Consider the following 23,976-nt stretch of genomic DNA (forward strand, 5'->3'; position numbering starts at 1 on the left):
TTGGGCAAAATACAAGAGAACAGTTTGCACTGATATTATTGTACCCCAGTAGGATTCACTGCTTTCAGGAATATGAGAGTGGAAAAAAATATTGTTGTGATTGAGGGAGGGAACAAGGTTTAGGTAACAACCTGCAAGAAAATACAATAAATCTTGAGTTAGTTGAAATAGTCAAAGGAAATTAGACAAACACAACCATTGTGTATAGAAGTGGAGGCAATAACTATCTCCAAAGAGATAGGATTTAACAATTTTCCCTTTCAACAGCATTCTCATTTTTGACTCAACTGTCTTCAACTTCCTGAGGGTTATCATTGACCAGAAACTTAATTGGCTTAGCCATATAAATACTGTGGCTGCAAGAGTAGGTCAGAGACTGGGAGTTCATCTCCAGACTCTCCAAATCCTGTTGACCATCCACAAGGCACAGCTCAGGAGTGTGATAGAAAACTCCCTACTTGCCGTATGAATGTATTTTCAACATCAAGAAGCTTGACCATCTTGCCTGTTTGATAGACTCTCCTTTCATTCTCTTCACCACCTACATACACAGTTGTAGCAGTACGTATCATTTGTGAAGTCATCACGGCTCCCTCCAAAACACCTTCCAAACTCACAATCTCTTCCACAATACTTACCAAAAGTTTTCCTACTCTGACCCCATTTCAAGACCTGAAAATTCTCATGACATCTCTGCAAGAAACGTGAGGCTAAATAGGGGCCTGTTAGAGTGGGAACACAGGTATTATAACACTGGTACAGCCCCCTGGTGACCCCCACATTTCAGCTCAACTGTTGAGACCTATCGCCCACTTTGGGAAACCCTCCTGTACCATATATATGGGTAAGGGCATCAAAAACATGGGAACTCCAGCACCTACAAGTTAGCTCTCAGCTACATACTAGCTTATCCTGGAAATACTTCACTGTCACTAGGACAAAACCTTGAACTCCCTTTTTAGCAGAACAATGAAAGAAACTACACTACGCGAAGGTCGATGTTTCAAGAAGACAATTATTACCACCTTCGCTTGGACAATTGAGCATAGACTTTAGCTGCTGGCCTATCCAGAGACACTCATATCCCAAGGATGAATTAAAACAAAAATAAGCCAGGAAAGGAGACCCATTGATCTAAGAAGGAAACTTAAACAACAAAACAAGAAAAATAAACTGTAATAATCAACCCCACTTTTTCCATTAACCATGTACAATCCATCTCATCAGGGATTCTGTCCATGAAAGACCCAGACAGATCAAACCTTGAATTCTAGGATAAGTTTAGTAGTCTAACAACCTATTCTTGTTCATATACTCTTCTGTACTTTGACTTTCAAAGTGCACTTGATAAGGCAAAACACAAGAGACTGAAAGCTAAAATAAAAGAAAACTTAATGGATCTAAAATAAAGATCTAAATTGGATTATTAATTAGATAGATAATAGAAAAGAGGATAGTCACCAATGATAATCATTCCAATTGGGCAGCTGCAAGTAGGATTAGTCCCGCAAGGCTTCATAACCTTGAGAAAGATATTGTAAATAAAACGTCTATGATTGAGGATCACACCAAAAAGTGCAAAAAAGCAGGATAATCTTTTGTGTTGAATTATTGTTAAATGTGTTCTTCATGGCACTAACTGGTCTGATGGATATGTAGAAAATGATAAATTGAACAGAAATCTACACTAATACATGCCGATGTTTAAGATGGAAGATGAATGCACGAATTTTAATCTGGGACTTTGAAGAGGGTATGAGAACTGCAGACTCATTCTTATTTGCTGATCATTAACTCACTCCATCACTGATGTAGTATCAACAAGTTGCAGAACAGCACCTTCCAAACCTGTGAGTTCCACCATCTCTGCCATCTTTGGGGCAGCACAGTGGCTCAATGGTTAGCACTGCCGCCTCATAGTGCCAGGGAGCTGAGTTTGATTCTAGCCTCAGGCGACTGTGTGGAGTTTGCACATTTTCCCTGTGTCTGTGAGGGTTTCCTTCATGTGCTCCAGTTTCCTCCCCTAGTCCAAAGATGTTTAGGTTAGGTGGATTGCCTATAGTGTGCAGGCTTGGCGATTAGCCTTGGGAATTATGGGGTTACAGGGATGGTGCAGGTCTGAGTCGGTGTGTACTTGATGGGCTGAATGGCCTGCTTCCACACTGTAGGGATTCAGTGATTTCTAGAGAGACCATTGTCAGCAGATCCATGGGACCATCATTACTTTCAAGTTCCCCACCAAGACACACCCCAAGCTCTCTTAGAAATGTTTCACGGTCCCTTCACTATCGTTGGATCAAAATCCTGGAACATCACTATATGACATAGATAGCAGTAATTCAAGAAAGCACCTCACAATGGCAGTTAGGAATGGGGCAATAAATATTTGGCCAGCCAGCAATGCCTACTTGCATGAAAGAAATGAGAGGCTATGGGTTATTTTAACCCCTGGGCCCAATCAATGTCATGCAGACCTGATTCCTACTCAAACCAGGCTTAAACAACATGAGGCCATTGTACAAGAGAAGTGAATTTAGTCAGCTGAGTGGGATTATCAGACGAGTTACAGAGGAAGTTGAGGGCAACAAAGTCAGGAAGGTTCCTTGCAGACACCTCCCCTCTCCCTCCAATGATCATCCTTGTCCATCCTTGAACATAAAGAGTTCATTTATAATAATGTGTAGCTTAACTTAACTGGATCTCTGCTAAACCAGTCTGCATAACCTGCTCTGAGCTGGAAATCAGCTGTAATTGAGGTGTCGAGCCTAGAATTTGCTTTTATCATCTGAATGACAAAATTTAACCATTGTTGGGAGTTAGCCAATTTAATGTCAATTGCACCTCAGTGATTGCAATGACAGAAGGTGTTATAAGATCAGACCTTTAGTGTACAATTAGAGAAATTACAGTGATCTTTTGTTAATTATCTCCATTATCACATTTGGCCATCATAATTCCAGAAAGTTATGGGGCCGAGCAGCTACAGGTTCTAAATCAACGATGCCTCTGTTTAGTAAGCCCACCACCTCAACAAGAAATCCCCACTTTTCATCATCACCTGCACTGGGTTGGTGATTGCAGCTGCTTGCGAGAGAGGGGGACACAGTGGTGTCCTGGCAACATCACTGGATTCGGGAATCCAGAAATCTCGGGCAATGTTCTGGGGAACCAAGAACAGGATTTGCTGGAGAAACTCAGCAGGTCAGGCAGCAACTGTGGGACAAAAAATTGTGCTCACCCTTCAAGTCCAATGATCCTTCTTCACAACGTGTTCTGATGAAGAGTCCCCTGACATGAAACATAACTCTGCTTTCTTCCTCCAGATATTGCCAGACCTCCTGAATTTCTCCAGCAATTTCTGTTTTTGGTTCAGATCTTCAGCATTCATAGTTCTTTGTTTTACTTAAATGTTCTGGGGACATGGGTTCAAATGGCAAGTGGTGACATTTGAACTCAATCAAAAGCTGGAATGAAAAAAAACTAGTCTACACCCTCTTGTGGCGCAGTGGTAGTGTCTCTACCCCAGACCAAGAGGCCTGAGTTCAAATCCCACCTGTTCCACAAGTGTATAATAACATCCCTGAACAGGTTGATAAGAAAAATAGGCTAATTTTTTAAAAAAGCTAGTCTAATGGTAAACATGTAGTACCTATCAAATGTATTGAAAAAACTCATCTGGTTCAAAAGTGCTCTTAAGGGAAGGAAATCTGCCACCTTTACATTTAAGGGTAGCATCATGGCTCAGTGGTTAGCACTGCTGCCTCACAGCATCAGGGACCTGGGGTTGATTCCAACCTTGGGCGACTCTCTGTGTGTGGGGTTAGTACGTTCTCCACGTGTCTGTGTGGGTTTCCTCTGGGTGCTCCAGTTTCCTCCCACAATCCAAAGGTGTGCAGGTTAGGTGAATTGACCGTGCTAAATTGCCCATAGTGTCCAGGGAATTGTAGGTTAGGTGCATTAGTCAGGGTAAATGTAGAATAATAGGAGAGGGGATTAGGTTTGGGTGGGTTACTCTTTGGAGGGTCAGTGTGGACCTGTTGGGCCAAATTGCCTGTTTCCACACTGAAGGGATTCTACTCTATTCTAGTCTACAAGTGACTCCAGAACCACAGTAAGATGGTTGGCTATTAGCTGCAACAAATGCCAGTCCAGCCTGAGATGACCTCACCCCATGAAAAAGTAAAAATAAACACAAGTTTGGGAAGATATAATTGACTCCTTTTCGTGGGCTATGGTGCCAGTTATAACCAGGCATCCCTGCTCTTCATCATTGTATCGTGAGACCATGAGACCAATTTGGTGCTCTTCAGAGGTCAGTTAATATCACATCTCCATTGGTATTACACGCCAGGATTGAAGAATACACACAACTTTGAAGTGCACTGGTACCTATGAATCTGTATCCTGACCAGAAACAATATCACAACAAAGGAAGCCAGAAAGGTTTCAGAAAGCAACTCTGTGTCTGTTGGAAAATAGATAGAAAATGTAATTTAATTAAATGTATTATTTGTCCAAATCAGAAAAGGAAGTAAACAATATTTTGCATGGAATGAGGAATCAGGAGTTAGAGACACAGAATTAAAGCCAATGCTACTTCTGCTGATGCTTGAATGGGCTATAGATATTTCTTCAATAGGATTATGCACAGAAAGTGTCACCTAAGGTATCTTGGCCAGATTCAGATGGAGGAGAAAGTGAGGTCTGCAGATGCTGGAGATCAAAGCTGAAAATGTGTTGCTGGAAAAGCGCAGCAGGTCAGGCAGCATCCAGGGAACAGGAGAATCGACGTTTCGGGCATAAGACCTTCCTCCTGTTCCCTGGATGCTGCCTGACCTGCTGTGCTGTTCCAGCAACACAGATTCAGATGGCTAAGAGATAAGCTTTGCAAAGTCAAAGTCAGTGAGAAATGGTCTCTTCTCATCCTTGACATTTGTTATTATTTCCTTAAAAACGCTCAGCATGGTTCTTCCCCTTGGAGAGAAGAAATTCAAAGCTATCAGTGAAAAAAAATGATGGACTTAATGATACATTATGCTTTTTTGGTGTTTTGATTGCAGTACAGCTGAAGACTTTGCTAATTCATTGGCTGTTCTGAGATGTAAGTGGAACGCTTACACTTTTAAATGCACACTTCGAAGAGAAACAGTTTCAATAATTAGAATGTGACGTGACAAGGTTTGAAAAATATGTAACAAATGAAATCATGTGTGATATAAAAGAGGGATTGATAGCTTCGCATAAATTGAAAAACGAAACCTTTCCAGAATTATAGCAGCACTGAGTGCAATTGCAGCTCATCTTCCTGAATGTTTGAGAAAAACTGCATCTCATTGGAGTCAAATCCTGTTATTTTCACCTCCTGCTGATTGTCAGGTTTTTTGATTGCCAAATTGATTGCAACAGTAAAAGGGCTTCACTGCAGAAAGTAAACGTGCATTCAATTACAATCAAGTCACAGATAAAAGAGAAATTGAAGTATAATATGTGCTTCTGGTTGTGGCTAGAACACAAAAAAGCAAAGTTCTTTAGGGAAAAATCATAACATGGAATTGAAGATCCTGCACAGTTTGAAGCAGAATATATTTTAACTCATCCAACACCACAGACAAGTTGTCTTGCCTGTGGGTAATCTAGCTACTGTGTGCAGGGGATGGATACTCCAGCTCTCTCTGGTTTGAGACATGAAATGCTATCAAAAACAGACTTGGTTCATGGCTATGATTCAAACACATCAATTTGAGCTAACCAAAGCCAGGCCGCACAATGGCTAGTTTATCTGTGTTTAGAATCCTCACATAGTCGCAGCTCATATCTCCCTCACCTGCAAACATCACTGGATGTGTTGATTCATGTGTCTTTCAATCCTCAGTTCCATCCTATTACCAATGGAGGAATTCAGCCAACATTCCTTGAATTCTCCTTCCTATCTTCACCCAGTAAATGCAAGGAAAGGAACTCTTAAGATGTGTAGCTATTCCAAGATCCACAATATTATAAAAGAATATATTGTTGGCTTGGACCCTAAAGAAAGAACAAAAATAAGGAGAAACAAACTAACAAAAAAAAGAAAATGAAGTCACATGTTAAAAATAAGAGATAGAACTGTCTAAAACAACAAAGTTAGCCTTTCTTCATGTTCACTTTATCACTTTTCTTTCCTCCCCGAAGTTCTACTTGACAAACACAGCAGAGTGACACTTGATGGTCAATCACAAGGAATGATTCGGTCACTGGCCAACAATGTTGCCTCTTCGAGCAACAACTTCCATTTGGTAACTCTCATCACAATTGTTCAGTTCAGTAGCTGACGTTGTGGGGTAACACAGGTTACAGATTGCTATCTCATCCCAGCATGTTGGAGCATGCTGCAAGTTTCACAAAGAGGTTTGCGAGTAATGCTTTAGGAGTCAATGCTTTGAAAGCTTCAAAATGTGACTGACCCTTCTTGAAAACCATTAGATTTCTAGAGACTTCCCCAATTTAGCTAAAATCAGACTCTACTCTTTTATCGGAGCCGATAAAAAATTCAAGAAGCATACAATTTTAATTCACATTTGAGAATAAAATGAAAAAACCAGCTACAATAGTAAATATTTCAATACTTTTCTAAACTAAGCTTTTATCTGCCATAAGCAAGCAAACTAAGGTCATGCAATTCTTTCCATTTCCTGCTGCCTGACTTTCATGGACATCTACTTTGGTATTTTATGCTCTCTGTTTAAGCTGATTTTGTACAATAAGTTACAGTACAGTTGCCCTGAAGTAACCCCACCAATGCTGGATCAGGTGGGGAAGAAATAATGATTCCATTTAGTGGAAAAAGAGGGTGTGCATCTCTCCTGTAGCTGGCCAACTGTACAGTGGTTCTATTGAGAATGGACATTTGTGTATCTTTCTCATACATGTGTGGTTTGGCACTGAGAGAAAGAAAAAAATAATCTTTCCACGGTTGCCACATCATCAGGCAGCATGCTGGCACAGTGTACCCATGACAGATCTTCCCAATAAAAGAGCAACTCAATGACTTACTGTTGAAGCCAGATTTTTGTCGTGAGAGTGCGAGGAATGTAACAATTAAAGAATGAAGAGAGACTAGTGGGAATCCTTTCCATGCAATGCACCCTCTGTCCGTGTAATTCAACATACCTACCACACCGTCAACATGTCAAGGAATCTGAGTTGCTGCTGGCACCATCATAAATTAGGAACTCACAGAATCCGAGGTTTATGGGATGTAACGTGCAACATAGCAACAGATTAATTATTGCGTTTAAAAGAAGTGGACAGGTACTACTTGCCGTTCTCTCACAGTCACCATAGTTCTAACCTAGCAAAGCCAAGACCCTATCTGTATTGGGAATCATTAGTCGGCCTTACAGCTTCGTGTTTCTAACCATTCCTTATACAACCAGAGGCAGAAGGAGACTATATTTCAAACAAGGCTTCCTTGACACAGCTGTGAGGTGGATGGATTGGAGTTTGATGATTGCCATAAGTGGATTATTTTTCCTTACCTCAACTCCCTTTGTAGGGGGGCCGTCTTCCAACCAAATCCAACAGTTTTGGTAGGATACAGTGGGTGATGGGGAAGACTTAAGTATGAGGTGGCTACATTGAATTACTAACCAAATGATTCTGATGGAGTTTATTTGCAGTTCTTGCAGAGTGGGTGCTTGAAGATTTTTGTAGTTTCCCGTGATTTCTGAAGACTTGCTCCAGAGGACCTCCATGTTGGATATCAGGCACCGACGTCTCAGGACTTGGTCCATGGGCATCAGCTGCATGCAACCAACATGTGGCAGCCTCTAAGTCTACTTATGGCATATCCCTGATCCACTTACAGACTGTTTCTGCACTTCAATGCTACACCTTGGGATAACTCCCACTGTAATGCTGCAGCCAGGACACAATGCCTTGGGGACACAGATTCAGCTTCTGGACTGGACTAAACTGCATCTCGGGGCTGTTTTGCCTACTGTCTTAGCGCCTACTTACTCTGAACATACCTAGCTGCTCCGAACACCCCTATCACTCCTTGGCTGGCTTCTTTTGCACCTCGCCCCTCAGCCAGAAGTACAAGGCTCAGAGTACTACTGTACTGCACAGCCCCTAAACCAGGGAGTGTATTGTCACTGTCATCAGTCCTGTGTCAAGTCAAGGGTGTAAGCCTTCAGTCAGGGGATTTTGGCACACTAAGTCAAGGGCAGCCCCCACGACCAGCACACAGGCTTGGACACTGTTGCCAAAAGCAGAGTACTCAAACCTTTTACCCAGTGAAATAACTGCACAGAGGCCTGTTCCTGTCAGTGGGACACCCTTTGTTTACTTATGCACAGTACACTGGCTGTGACCAGCCAGCAATAAGATTCACACGGGACTAAGCAACACCTCCATTCCGGTTTGATTCACACATGTATTGGGACATAATTTTACACCACAGTGGGACATCCTTTGTTTACTTATGCACAGTACACTGGCTGTGACCAGCCAGCTCGGGATCATTCTTCAACAGAGGAGACTCCAATCTCCTGGTTATACCTGTTTTTTTTCTCTGAACTGAGGAGATTCTAAATCCTCTGTTATTATATTTTTGTCCTTTCTTCCTAATCTCCTCATTTCCCTCCTCCGTTACTGCCATCCAGCAGTAATGCTTCCCTTGGTTACATTGGTCAGTCAAGGTTCTCCTGCCTGACTCAGGTTAACAATCCCAAACAAGGACCTCAGCATCGACGAGGTCCACCTGGTTCCGATCACCACACCCAGATATTCTTCCCTTGTGTGACAGGCAAAAGGCAGGGAACTGACGCAGAACTTAAACAAACCTTTCTCTATTTTAACTCTTTAAGTACCAATACTTAATATAAAACATTCATTCATTGCAACATTTACTTCTCGCTTCATCTAGAATGTAGAATTAACTCAACTTCAAATCCGGACCAACCAACCCAACCACCCTGTGGTTCAACATTTCAATTCCCCCTCCCACTCCACCAAGGATATGCAGGTCTTTGGACTCCTCCATCGTCAAACCACAACAAAACGACGGTTGGAGGAAGAACGCCTCATCTTCCGCCTAGGAACCCTCCAACCACAAGGGATGAACTCGGATTTCACCAGTTTCCTCATTTCCCCTCCCCCCACCCTGTCTCAGTCAAATCCATCGAATTCAGCACCGCCTTCCTAACCTGCAATCTTCTTCCCGACCTCTCCGCCCCCACCCCAGTCTGACCTATCACCCTCACCTTGACCTCTTTCCACCTATCACATTTCCGACGCCCCTCCCCCAAGTCCCTCCTCCCTACCTTTTATCTTAGCCTGCTGGACAAACTTTCCTCATTCCTGAAGAAGGGCTTATGCCCGAAACGTCGATTCTCCTGTTCCCTGGATGCTGCCTGACCTGCTGCACTTTTCCAGCAACACATTTTCAGCTCAACTTCAAATCACTTTGTTTAACTTCACTTTAGCTTACTTTAACTTAATTTACATTGAACCCCAACTCTAACTCGATAAGCTTGGTTTGAATCACATACTACTCCAATTCAAGTGAAGTGGCCAACTTTGTTCTCCATTTAGGTCTCGCCCCATGGTTCTTTGTTCTCTCTGAAGATTTACTTCAGGGCATGTGCTTCACAAATGTGGTGTGGGAGTGTCTTCTGAGAAAATTCCTTGGTGGTCGTTTCCAGGAAGGTTTCAGGCATTCAGTCAATGAATTGATCAAAGCCTGATCACATTGTTTGATCCCAGTCAGTGGAGTTTACTGGTAACAGCTCCAAGCGACATTCCATACTCCATGTAAGGTAGTAGTGGTACCAGTGTGTTGAGAAAGCACCATGGCACTTGCCTTATTTGGTCAACACAGGAAACTGCAGGTCATAATATGCCCCGGATGCAGTTTAACTATGGTCAGAGTTTAAAATAGCTTGACCAAAGTTCCCAGCCTGCTTGATTATAGCTCTTAACTAGTCGAGTAAGCATTTCTGCTGCTGGCTACCTGAACACAACATGGTCAGTCAGCCACTTGAGGTGTGCTGGGTCAGAATCCAATCCTCATAAGGGCTGAGGAGCCAAACACTGGACAGCTTAGCACCCATCTTGACTCTTTCTGTGCTATTTTGGTTCATTTTGAATGAGAGAGAGGCAGATATGAAAGGAAATGAAAGTGAGTGGCATAGCTGTTACTGTTGGGGAGGTGTGCTGAGTGAGTGAACAGGCAGCACAGCGGGCAGGCAGGGTTAGTCATGTCGGGGATTGGGATAAGTTATGGTGAGTGAAGGAAAGATGTGGCAGACCCTTGGTAAAACAATGGGTACAGTAGTAGAGTGAGTATGAGATATCAGAGAGACGATGGTGGCACATACTCTGGCAGAGTGGAGAGGATCATTGACCCGGTTCTTACACTGCTGGGCATTCCTCCAAATGGCTCGAACCAGGGGCAACCTCGAACCAGGCTGGCATGGTCTGGTGTCATGCCCTTCACTTCTGAGGGCGTGGAAAAAGGATATCACACCTCTGCGTCACCTCATTCAGCTGGAGCTCCAGGTCCATGCCATCAAAGCAGGGTGCCAATTTTCCCTTTATTTTCTCTGTCTGTGACAAACCTCAGGAATCAGGCAGGGCAGCACCCAGTTGACAGGGCTTGTCTGGTTCCACAGTGGCCTTTTAAAGATGGTGCTGGTACCAGGGATCTAGTCCATTCCAGGATATCCATTGACAATAAGAAATGGGAGCAGAATTAGGCCATTCTGCCCATCAAGTCTACTCTGCCCTTCGATCACGGCTGATATGTTTTTCAACCCCATTCTCCTGCCTTCTCCCCAAAACCCTTGATCCCCTTACTAATCCAGAAATTACAATGCTGGGAGTGAGGAGTTCCTCCAAATAGGGAGTGGGAGAATGGGTCTCTAATCAGACGATAAGGATACCATTGGGTATTTGACCAGGTGTGTTTGGTAAGATGAACTTGCTTGGCCTCACGGAAATAAATCCTTAATGAAACATGAAACTGGCACTTAGCTAAATAAGCTTAAGATTTAGCCCAAAGCAATTTCACACATGTACTTTCTACTCATGAAGCAGAAGTTTTGTTCAAACAAAAGTCACCATATTACAAAAAGATGATGAAACGGTAACATTTCTGTAAAAGATATCTCCAATATACAGGCTCACAGATGGCAAGCTTATTGATTCAGTTGACGAATGAGGAGAATTTAGGGATATTCTCTTAAATAAAATCAAAATGAACCAACATTACACATCTACTTCTCCCAAAAATTACTTAACAATGAACATATGGATTAGGAACAGAAAAAGGCCACTCAGCCCTCCAGCCTGGTCTGCCGTTCAATAAGACCATGACTGAGCCACATGACTTCACATTCCCACATTCCTCAATACACGATCATCGATTACCAGCCCATTTCACACACATTCTTCATATAATATCATTAAGTTCCCTTAAATATGTGAAAATAATTTAAGATAATTCCAGACAGTAAAAGGTAGGTTTTATTTCAATGATCTAAAGGTCTCTGATTTTATGGTGTGGAAAGTACTAACTTGATTCTGTAATGCATCTTGATCAAGTTAACAAGGAACAGCTTTTTAAATAGGAACACTGTAGGCCATTTGACACCTGTAGCCTGTTGCAGCATTCAATAAGAGCACATCTGATGTTCTATCTCAATTTGATCTTGCCTCACTATCCATGTATCTCTTTGATTTCTTTCCTTTCAAGAAATCTATCCCTCTCAGCCCTGAGTATTTTTAATAACTGAGCATCGACTGTTCACTGCGGTAGAGATTTCCCAATGATTCACTAGCTTTTGAATGAAGGAATTTCTCATTTCAGTCCTCAGTTGCTGATTTCTGATTCCAAGTCTGTTACTCCTCAATTTAGACTAGACAGCAAGGGAAACAAAGGGTTACGGATAGGGAAATAAAGAATGGGAAAAAAGAACTCTCCCAAGCCTTTTAACAATTTTATATTCTTTGATTTGATCACCTCATATCTTTCTAATCTGGGGGGAATAAATGTCTTGGCTTCTCAATCTCCCCTCAAAGAATAGTCCACTCATCCCAGGAATCAGATTAATGAACCTTTCTTGTACTCTGTCTAAGGGAAGTGCATGTTGCCTTATGTAAGTAGGCCAAAACTATAAACAATACTCCAGGTGCAGTCTCACTAAGGCCATATATAATTGTGGTAAGATATTTTGCTCTTTCTTTTCATTTCTGGGATGTAAAGTATGCCAGTATAGCCAGTATGTATTGCCCATCCCGAGTTTCCTTCTTGAGCTACTGCAATCCATTTGGTATTGTTAGACCCATGATGCTGTTAGGGAGGGATTTTCAAGATTTTGACCCTGTGACACTGAGGAATAGTGATGTATTTCCAAGTCAGGATGGTGAGTAGCTTGGAAGGAAACTTGAAGATGGTGGTGTTCCCACGTATCTGCTGCTATTGTCCTTCCAGGTGGTAGTGGTTGTACATTTGGAAGGTGCCGTCAAAGGAGCCTTGGTGAGCTTCTCCAGCATTTGTAGATGGATGCATTGCTGGTAATGTTGGTGATGGAGGACGTAAACGCTTGTTGATACGGAGCCAATCAAGTGTACTGCTTTATCCTCAATGGTGTCAGGTGTCTTGGATGTTATTCAAGGTGCACTCATGTAGGCAAGTGGGGAGTTCTCCAGCAACACCTGACTTGTATATTGTAGATGTGAGCAGGCTTTGGGGAGTCAGGTGTGTTACCTACTGCAGAATTCCTAGCCTCTGACTTACACTTGTGGGCAAAGTATTTATATGGCAAATTTAGTTCAATTTCTGGTCAACTGTAACCCCCATGATATTGATAGTGAGAGATTCAGTAAGGGTAATGCCATTGAATTTCAAGGTCAGATTCTGTCTTGTTGGTGATGTCATTGCCTGGTACTTGTGTGGCAAGAATGTCACTTGCCACCTATCAGCCCAAACTTGGATATTCTCCATAAATAACAACTTCTATTGTGGCATTTGGATACCATTTGGATACAGAACTGGCTCAAAGGTAGAAAACAGAAGGTGGTGGTGGAGGGTTGTGTTTCAGACTGGAGGCCTGTGACCAGTGGTGTGCCACAAGGATCAGTGGTGGGTCTTGCTTCATTTGCACACAGATGGTGTCAGGTATTTGGGGAGTTGTGGATGGTGCTGCCCGTTGAGCTATCATCACCCACTTCTGACCTTATGATGCACCATCATTGTTGAAGCAGCTGCAAATGGTTGTGTCTAGGACACTGCCCCTGAGGAACTCCTGCAGAGATGTCCTGGAACTGAGATAATTGAGCTCCAGCCACAGTCTCTGTGCCTGATATGGCTGCAACCAGCAGAGAGGTTTTCTCCAATACCACTGACACCAGCTTTGCCAGGGTTCCTTGATGCCACAGTCAATCAAATGTTTTCTTCATGTTAAGGTCAGTCACTCTCACCTCACCTCTGAAAGTCAGTTCCTTTGTTTGTAATCTTAATGAGATCAGGAGCTAAGTGGTCCTGATTGAACCCAGACTAGGTGTCACTAAGCAGGTTATTGCTAAGTAAGCGCTGTTCGATAGCATTGTTGAAGACCCCTTCATCACTTACACCCCATTATACCTTTATACTCTTGACACTCATGCTCCATCTTATACTTCATTCCCTTTGTAATAAAGCTTAACATATAATTTGTTTTCTTAATTACTTGCTGTACCTGCCTGTACCGGTGAAAGATTGATCAATTACAATTGCTCCATGAATGTTCATTGTGAAAAATAACAGGTCATGAAACTTCAGCAGAGAACTTGTATTTTACAAAAAAAAGCTGGTGTAACATTTCTGAGGTGCTCCTTCTGATCTGTTCCTCTTTATCTGAAGAGGAAGTGAGGATTGCAGATGCTGGAGATCATAGTCGAGAGTGTGGCAGCATCCGAGGAGCAGGAGAATCAACCTGATGAAGGGCTGATGCCCGAAACGTCGATTCTCCTGCTCCTCGGACGCTGCCTGGTCTGCTGTGTCTTTCCAGCACCACACTCCCAACTCTGTTTATCTGAAGAGTTAGGACTAAGAGGACATTAGGTGCCTTTGTGTAAATCATGGTTCCAATATTCTTTTCAGAAACACTGAATCAAATTGCAATATAATCTAATGAAGCCCTCCAGTTCCTTGAGTACATATATATCTAGACTGTAAGTAGCGGCACATTATTTAACCTAATAGTTTTCACAGCAAAGCCTGGTCCTCTCCCCATTTGACATTTGTACATACACATACATATTCAGCAGGGTATAATTGGACAGTAATTCAAAGAAGGAACTTTGTTCCGTCTCACTTTCTCACCTGCCCAAGATTCTGAAGCCAAATGTAACATTGGATGCCCGCAACATTCCAACATAGTGACCTCCCACACCAGCAGCTCTCTTTTATACTTGGCATAAAAGTATTTAGAAGGCTTATTCAAGGCTGTCTAATAATAAAAAAAAGTGTGGATCAATCTATTTGGAGCTTTTATAGTACAACGGTTCATAGTCAGCACAGACATGGTGAGTCAAAGGGCCTGTCCCCGTGCTGTGATGTTCTATGCCCTATAAAACTCTGTGGCAAGTGGGATAAACCTGGACACACTGGCTCAGAGGTCAGGACACTACCTCAAAGAACCACACCCCAAAGGTTGATTGAGATGCCATGTCTACCCTTTGCCAGATATGGGTGTCTCTGTTTTCTCAAATTACTTAAACTGATCCTGGTGACAGTGGACAAATTAAAATCATGTCAAGTAGGACTTCCAATGGTACTGTGACTTGCTTATAATCAGTTTGGATCCGTCATTTCGGCTTGAGCCACAGGTATGCAAGATCTACCTCTCAGCCGTCCACACAACCATCAGCACAGTTTCAAGGTTGCTGGTATGAGAGCTGTTTAGACCTAGCTCAATAGCTTTCTGATCAAATCCTCAGAACCAACTCAATGTGCACAAACTGTACATGAATACTTGTGACTTTAGAGAGAGTGAGTGGAAATCTCAAATGTGCGTCTTGCCAAATCTACACCACAACATAAGTGGCACAAATTCCACAGTAGAAGGACTTGTTGGTTTTGTGGAAACACTTCACATGAAATCAGTTCTGGTCAATAAACTGGCTAGAATATGGAAATTCAGCATGAGCTGAGCTACATAGAAATATTTGCCTTTATGGTGGTGGAAGGCTTCTGTCTTGTGAGATGATGGATTGGGTCATGTTGGTTAAATCCGTGTTAAGCATTGCGTAGTGTGTGGCTCTGACTCCCACTCTCTCTTACAGTTTCTGCCACATTATTTGCTGCAGAGAAAGACAGTGGGCTGAGAAGTTGCTCTTCACTGGCCCTAAGTCTACCACTAGGTATTCTGAGCCATATAGCAGCCATCCACTCAACTGCATTAACCAGACCCTGAGGTACACTTAGCTCGAAACATAAAACTATTCTGTTCAGATTTCAGATCCTTTCTCAGAAATGAAAATTCCTCGCAGCTCACTCTTTCTCAGCAGCATGACTTATTTTTAAATTTGAAAATCCAAGCAGTTCAATACAATTCTAAGACTACATAATTTCTGCACTTAAACCTGCATTTTTCAAAACAAGCAACTTAAAAATGTGTGAAATAACAGACATTACACATACCAGTCTCTTGGGAGGAACTTAATGACATAACAATTAGCATATACCATACAGCCATATCTATATCGAGACAAAACATCATGGAATCTCTGGCATCAAAATGTGCAGTTGCACACTGCTTTCCATCATTAATTCTTTTACAACAGTATCTTTGTCATTTGATTCGTCATTACTTTGTTTAATGTAGCTTAGCCTCCTTTTGGAAACAAACTGTTCTTAATTTTAGGATGAAAGCTGGGCATCCAAATCCTTTGTGGATCACCCTGTTCAACTCTGCAGGTATTTGCTGCCTGTCCTCAAATTCTTCAGCCCTTCTCCTGCTCCGAGTTTCCTGAACTTGGTCTCCTACACTGACCAGATGAAGCTCAATGTCAGCTTCAGAAACAACACCTCATCTTTAGACTAGACACCCCCAACTGACTCAACGTGAGCTCCAAAATTTCAAAGTCAGAAATCACATGACACCTGGTTATAGTCCAACAGAAGGAGCTTGGCACTCACTCAAAATGTCCAGAGAGCTGGTGCAAGCAGAATGGAATGAAAGACCTGGTGTTTTGTGTCAATTCAATTCTGTTGCTACAGGAAGCACCTCTGTGAAAATCCCACCAAGTGACTGTTTCCATCTGAGGGCGTGTTCAGGACCCAGAGACAGTCCTGACTTCTGTTTCCCAACTCTGAGGGAAATTCTAGCCCCAGGAATTTATGTTATGGAGGAGTGAATTACATGTTTAAAATAAACAGGAAGTACTGGGGTGATTCAACAAAGGCAGCATATACGGAGAGAGAACCTTTTGAGTCCACTGACTATATATAACCTGTCAGACTGTACCCTAGTGTTGTGTAACATCTGATTTTGTCCACTCCAGTCCGACACCGGCATCTCCACATCCAATGTTTCAGATTGCAAACTGCATTGCCATTTATTTTCCCTTGTCTTTTCTGCATCGTTTGGTGCTTGGATGAAAGCCGTTGATCTTAATTCTGTCTTTTTCTCGCTAAATCTTCACTGGGCACATCTTTTGTTTCTTGTCTCATTTTTGGTACCTTCTGTCTTGCATCATTATCCCCAACCAATTCTTGCATTTCCAGTTCTGATAAAAGGCCATTAATGTTTTTATTTGCTTAATCTTGTACTTAATTTGTGGTGTAAACATTCTATGAGAAGTACCTCCTGTTATTACTAAAGGTGTAACAATTTGTATTATGCATGAATTTTGTGCTGCAAGCAGTTATTTAGGCAGTGAGAGAAATTAAATCTTAAGCTTCTATTTAAGTATCTGCAAGGTTAATTTGACAGTGAGACCATAATTTACTCCTGAAGTCTAAGTTAATAGTGTGAGAATAATATCTGATTAAATGCGACAAGTTACGACTAAATCAGAAAATATCAACATTAGCATACTGCTGGACTACTGCAGCACATTTACACATTTCTCATGTTTGGCACAGAGTGCATTTAATCTTTTCTATATCAATGAGCAGCATCAGCACTACACCTTCAGTTTTCACAGACATCCAATTCACGTTCCATAGGAACTCTTTGTACACTAAGAAACTCAATTTTCCAGCTCTTCGAATCAGTGTCAAAATGTAATTTAAAAGCAAAATACTGTGGATGGTGGAGATCCAAAATAAAAGGTCAGTGGACTCAAAAGGTTTTCTCTCCATATCTGCTGCCTGTTGAATTACCCCAGCACTTTCTGTTTATTTTAAATATGTAATTAGGTCCTCCACAACATAAATTCCCGGGGCTGGAATTCTCCTCAGAGGTGGGAAACAGAAGTCAGGGCTGTTTCTGGGTCCTGAACACGCCCTCAGACGGAAACAGTCACTTGGTGGGATTTTCACAGAGGTGCCTCCCATATCAACAGAATTGAATTGACACAAAGCACCAGGTCTTTCATTCCATTCTGCTTGCATCAGCTCTCTGGACAGTTTGACTGAGTGTCAAGCTTCTGCCTTTTGTCCATAGCTCTGCGTCTTGTTTCTATTTAAATAATCATTCAATGCTGTCTTGAATATCTCAACTGAACCTGAATTTACCATACTCGCAGGCAATGCATATGAGTGTGTGGAAAAATATTTTCTCACCTCCCAACTGCAAAATGCACTACCCATTTGATAGGATCATGAACCCATGTCCCAGAGCATTAGCCTTGGAGAAGGGTTCAGTTTAGCTCAGTTGGCTGGACAGTTGATTTGTGATGCAGAATGACATCAATGGCATGGGTTCATACTCCTGCACCAGCTGATGTTACCAGGAAGGACTCTCTTTCTGAACCTCTCCCCTTGTGAGAGGCATAGTGACCCTCAGCTTAAACAACCACTTGTCATTTTCTCTAATGAGAGTGCAGCTCTCTGGTAACATTATGGCAAATTTACTTTACTCTTGGAGATTGGCCCTTTGTGCAATTAAGCGAGACAAGTGGATTCTTGAAACCGGACTGGTGGCCTACCAACTTGACTTGGAAAAATGATCATTATCTATCCAGGTGACAGGACATGAACAGAATTTACTTTCTTTGTTTGCACTCGATTGTTTATAACTTCTGAATTAGTTCACTTTCACTTACAAATCTATGTTACAAATAGTATGGGCAGCACGGTGGCTCAATGGATAGCACTGCTGCCTGAAAACACCAGGAATCCAGGTTTGATTCCACCCTCGGGTGACTGTCTGTGTGGAGTTTGTACATTCTCCCTGTAACTGTGTGGGTTTCCTCTGGGTTCTTTGGTTTCCCCCCACTGTCCAACGTGGATTGGCTATGTTAAATTGCCCATGGGTGTCCAGGGCTGTGCAGGCCAGGGGGAGTAGCCATGGGAAATGCAGGGTTATAGGGATAGGGTAAGGGGGTCATTCTGGCTGGGATGCTGTTCAGAGGGTCAGAGTGGACCCGATGGCCGAATGGCCTGCTTCACGCTGTAGGGATTCTATGATTCTCAGAAATATGCACCATACCACACTTTCAAAAGATTAAATATTAGCATAATCAAAATCTTGGAATGGGACGAGAAAGGGCACAAATGAAATTGTTTTGTATTTGTTACTGGTCACTTTCTTCCACAGTTCCATAATTGGAAAACATGATGGTTTGAATATGGACTTCACATTTCTATGCATCAACTAAAGTCCCTTATGTTTGGCCAGACAGATGCTTATTCGAAAACCACAGAGACATCCGTTGAGAGAATGATTCAGCAGGAATGGAGGTACTGATATTGGAGCAGTCTGATGTTCAGATTGGACTAGTGTTGTGTGGAAAAAAAAGTTACAGGACATTCCTCAGATCCTGTTATAGACACTGAAATTTCCTATCCTTTATGCCCCACACGAATTGCATTATATTACAAGTCAAACGTGCATTGCATTGCTTTTAGGAAATCTCTTTCTAAATTTGATCAAAGCTAAAGTCATAGTCCTTCAAGATTAAAATGATAAATTCAGTATATTGCAATGTTGATTTAGGGTTTAAAGTTTTGCACTATTTCTACTTTATAAAGATTTTAACATTGGTCCTTGCGGATCCACTATACCAGGAGGTGGTTCAGCCTTCTGCTTGCAAGTCAGGTTTGCAGCTTTCATTTTGCAGTAACCAGATAGTTTTCCCACATTTCAGGATCGGTGAGTTAGAACTCTGCCATGACCGGGGAAATCCTGATTACCATGTTTTCAAGACTTTCTGAAAGACTGGCAATGGGAGGGCATGGCACCATGAGGAAGAGCATGTTGGTTGAACCATGGAGAGAGGGTGGGGCACTTTGAAACAGAAGATCATGACGTGAAACCCATAGAAATCCAGAGTTTACAAACATAGACTTAAATGGTCTAAAAATTAACAGGCCCCCAAAATCTTGATCATGTTAAATGCTCTCAACATTGTGGTGAGGTTGAATGTGGTGCTCAAAACAGTCTAATCTATTGATTATTACATACTGTACAACCAACATAGTGAAATCAACTCATCAATCCTCCTTACTCAATTGAGTAAAGTTACAGGGCCTAAATCACAATTGCCAATTGAATAGTCCCATCAGTACCCCCAACCCATTGAGCAAGAATCTGCTTTTCAAAGTCCACTCTCATAGAGTCATACAGTCAAACAGCAAGGAAAGAGATCTCTCAGTCCAACCAGTCTGTGCCGACTATAGTTCCAAACTAAACTAGTCTCCCTGGCACGCACTTGGCCCATATCCCTTCAAACATTCCTTATTCATATAATTATCCAAATACCTTTTAAATGCTGTTACTGTACCTGCATCCACCACTTCCTCTGGAAGCCCATTCCACACACCAACTGCTCTCTGTGTAAAAAAGTTGCCCCTCATGTTCTTTTTAAATGTTTCTCTTTTCACTTAAAAATATGCCCCCGTCTTGACATCCCCCATGTTAGGTAAAAGACACCCGTCATTCACCTTATGAGTACCCCTCGACTTAATATACCTCTTTAAGGTGACCCCTCAACCCCCTTCACTTCAGTGAAAGATGTCTCAGACTATCCGGTCTTTCCTTATAACAAGCCCTCCATTCCTGGCAACATCTTGGTAAATCTTTTCTGAACACTCTCCAGCTCAATAATATCCTTCCTTTAACAGGGAGACCAGAATTGGATACAGTACTCCAGAAGCATCCTCACCAATGTCCTACATAACCTCAACATAACATCCCAAGTTCTATACTTAAAGGTCTGAGCAATGAAGGCAAGTCTACATGTGATGCAAACTTCAAAGAATTATGTACCTAAACCCTTACCTCTCTCTGTTCTACCACACTACCTTTACATAAGTTTAGATTCTCTACAGTATGGTAACAGGATCTGCGACCCAACAAGTCCACACCAGCCCTCCGAAAAGTAACCCACCCAGACCCATTTCCATACCCTATATTTACCCTCGACTAATGCATCTAACACTATGGGCAATTTAACACGGCCAATTCACCTGACCTGCACATCTTTGGATTGTGGGAGGAAACCGGAGCACCCGGAGGAAACCCACATAGACATGAGGAGAATGTGCAAAGTTCTGCCCTTGTTTGTTTTAACAAAATGCAAATATTTCACATTTGTCCAAATTAAACTCCATCTGCCACTCCTCAGCCCATTGACCTAATTGATCAAGGTCTCTATGTAATCTTAGATATTTTTCTTCACTGTCCACTAACTTTGGTCTCATCTGCAAACTTACTAACCATGATTTCTACATTCTCATCTAAATTATTTAGATATAACTATTTATTTAAAATGTTTAAATAAACAAACAAATCTCATGGAGATTTAGGCTTACACTAAACCTCGTAACTCCAAGACAAGCACCCATCCTATCGTCAACCTTCACTATCCAGTCAAATTTTCTGTTATTTGGCTTCAATTCCCACCCTCCTCCCCACTTGTGCAAGACTTTGGTCTCAGCTGCCCCCCATCTTCAGCCACACCAGTGACACGATTTTAACCCACTCCCACCGGCAGATTTCAAACCTTTCCACCACTCCACCCAAAAATGTCCCCCAGTCCCTCAATTGCTCCTGATTTTGCTTCTCAAGCTGGTTCAGTTGCCTTCTATCTCTATTCCAGCTTGACCAGAAAGAAAAGGAAACTGGTTTGACTACCTGTCTGGAATGACATGAGATCGCTGAGTAATTTAGCAAAAATAAGTGGTGCCACAACCTTGAACTACGCATCAGTGAGTGTGTTTAACATTATTGCTAAATGCTACCTAGCACCAGTTATGCAAAGTAGCAACATCTGTTGTGCAAAGTGACAATATCTAATTGCTGCTGAGTTCCATTTGTCTTAATTTTTATATGTTGAAAATGAAAAGTTAGTGAGATCTGCTGAGAACTAATCTGAATTAAAATCACTCCTCTCTCTGCCAAATCATATTGTTTATAATCTCTTAAGATTGCTGGCATGTTTAGGGAATCCCTAAACACACTGGTCGGATTGTTTTTCTGTTTTTTGGCTCAATCCCTGAGAAAAAGTGAGTAATTAAGCTAACTAAATATACACACTCAGCAACTGTATTCAATAAAATTGCATTTGGGATGTTTATTGAAGTGAAATATATCACTGTCATTTGTGAATCCATTTCCCTTTTATTCAACGCACCCCTCTGAATCTAATCTTTCCATCATAAATAAGCTTTTAAATAGTATCCTCATCAGTAGCTTCCTTGATTACTTAGGGGCTCCTGACAACTCAGGAATGGGGATAAACCCCTGCGTTTATTGACATGAATCTGAACTACATATAAGCGAACGGAGATAACTGGACCCTCCATGCTTATAGTTGCTCTTTAATAATCCCTCACCTTGTTTTCTTCTGACTTAACTTTGGACGTAAGAAAAATGCCATAATGAGAAAAGTCCTGGCTCCCTCAACCTTTCTGCATAAGACATGCCCTCCAGTCCAGGCAGCATCCTCGTGAATCACAAACAGCAGAGGTCCCAGAACCGATCCCTGTGGAACACCACTGGACTCCAAACTCTAAGCTGAATATTTTCCATCTATCACCATCCTCTTTCTTCTATGGGCCAGCCAATTCTGTATCCAGACAGCCAGATTTCCCTGTACCCCATGCCTCCTTGCTTTCTGAATGAGCCTACCATGGGGAACCTTATCAAACGCCTTGCTAAAATCCATGTACACCACATCCACTGCTCTACCTTCATCCATGTGTTTTGTCACAACCTCAAAGTATTCAATAAGGTTTATGGGTTGGCATTAGTTAGAATGGCCAAGATGCCTGGTAACTCAGCATGGTGCCAACCCAACTTGACCTGGTCAGCAGGTCATAGAATCACAGGGTTATTTACGGCACTGAAGGAGGCCATCCATGCAAGCTCCCATAGCCAGGCCCAGTCCTCCATTCTATCCCTTTGGTCCTACAAGTTTATTTCATGAAATGCTCATCCAAATTTCTTTTGACGGCATTGATCGCCTCTGTAGTAAGATCAGGTCTATAGTCAGAAGTGAGCATTAGTAAGCCTTATAAAACGTAATGCTACATCAGAGGGAGCATGTCTGAGACCCTCTACTCTCAGATCCCAGTTCTATTTTGTTCTGACATCACAATTCAGAAATTCACCAAACATCCCCAGACAGAACCTTCCTAACCCACGACCACTTCCATCGAGAAGGACAAGATATATCGGAACATAGCACCTTCAGGTTCCCCTCCAAGCCACTCGCCATCCTGACTTGGAAATATATCCTCGTTCCTTCACTGTCGTGGGGTCAAAATACTGGAATTCCCATCCTAAGGACATTGTGGGTCATTACACAGCAGGTGGACTGCAGTGGTTCAAGAAAGCAGCTCATCACCACCTTACAAGGGCAACTAGGGATGGGCAAGAAATGCTGGCCAACCAGGGACACCCATTACCTGCAAATGAATGTTTAAAAACTATTATGAAATCACTGATGACATCGTGCCTAATTATGACAGTCTTGAAATGCACTCGAAATGTGAACTCTGTTTCTCTCTCAACAGATGCTGTAAGACCTGCTGAGTTTCTCCAGCATTTTATGAGTTTTCTTCAGAGTTTCAGCATCCACAGTATCTTGCTTTTGTACTACAGCTTATGCCTTCATTGCCTGAGTATCAGCTCATTATAACTCGTTACATATAAAAGCTTCCTTATTTCCCCTCATATCTTTTGCCCAAATCTTTAAACCTTGCCTCCAGTGCTACACTAGGTTCACCAAATTGATTTCAGGGATGAAAGGGCTGTCATATGAGGAGCGGTTGAATAGTTTGGGTTTGTAGTCGCTGGAGTCGGAAGAGTGAGGGGACTATCTGATCGAGGTGTATAAAATGCTAAAGGGGGTTGATAAGGTGGATGTTGAACAGATGATCCCCCTATTGGGACAGTCTCAACAAACAGTCATAGGAGTGAGAGGAGGTAGGTTTAAAACCAAGATAGGGTTGAGAATCTGTGGAACTTACTGCCCGAGAGTGCAGTGGAGGCAGAATCAATCAATAGATTCAAGAAAAAAAAGATATATTTCTGATGAAAAGCAGGATAAAGGGCTAAGGGGAGCAGGCAGGAGAGTGGAGTTGAGACCAGGATAAGATCAGCAATGATCATGTTAAACGGTGAAGCAGGCTTGAGGGCTGCATTGCCTACTTCCCACTCCTAATTCCTATGTTGTTACTTGATTCACACTCATATTCATCAAGAGCGGTGAAGAATGAGAAATAAATGTGCCCTAGTCATTGTACTCACATCCCAATTTACTTAAAATTGATATACTCCTGCATCCCTTTAGCATGTTTAATCATTTGAAAGTTCCCAAACCACCCATATCCCAAGT

General features: G+C 42.1%; 1 protein-coding gene across 4 annotated transcripts in view; it reads right to left on the bottom strand.

Annotated features, from left to right (window-relative positions):
* znf385c (zinc finger protein 385C) overlaps window positions 1–23,976 on the bottom strand; it is a 414,328-nt gene that overhangs the window by 336,167 nt on the left and 54,185 nt on the right. The window contains exon 1 of one of the 4 annotated variants that reach the window (XM_043674953.1): window positions 5,825–6,024. The exons of the other annotated variants lie outside the window; for them this stretch is intronic. Coding sequence (XP_043530888.1) covers window positions 5,825–5,834 — 10 coding nt within the window. The 5' untranslated portion in view covers window positions 5,835–6,024. Of the gene's footprint in view, window positions 1–5,824; window positions 6,025–23,976 lie in introns of those variants that run through there. 4 annotated transcript variants of the gene reach the window in all.

Source organism: Chiloscyllium plagiosum, chromosome 33 (genome assembly GCF_004010195.1).
Source record: "Chiloscyllium plagiosum isolate BGI_BamShark_2017 chromosome 33, ASM401019v2, whole genome shotgun sequence".
In the NCBI taxonomy this organism is placed as follows: Eukaryota; Metazoa; Chordata; class Chondrichthyes; order Orectolobiformes; family Hemiscylliidae; genus Chiloscyllium; species Chiloscyllium plagiosum.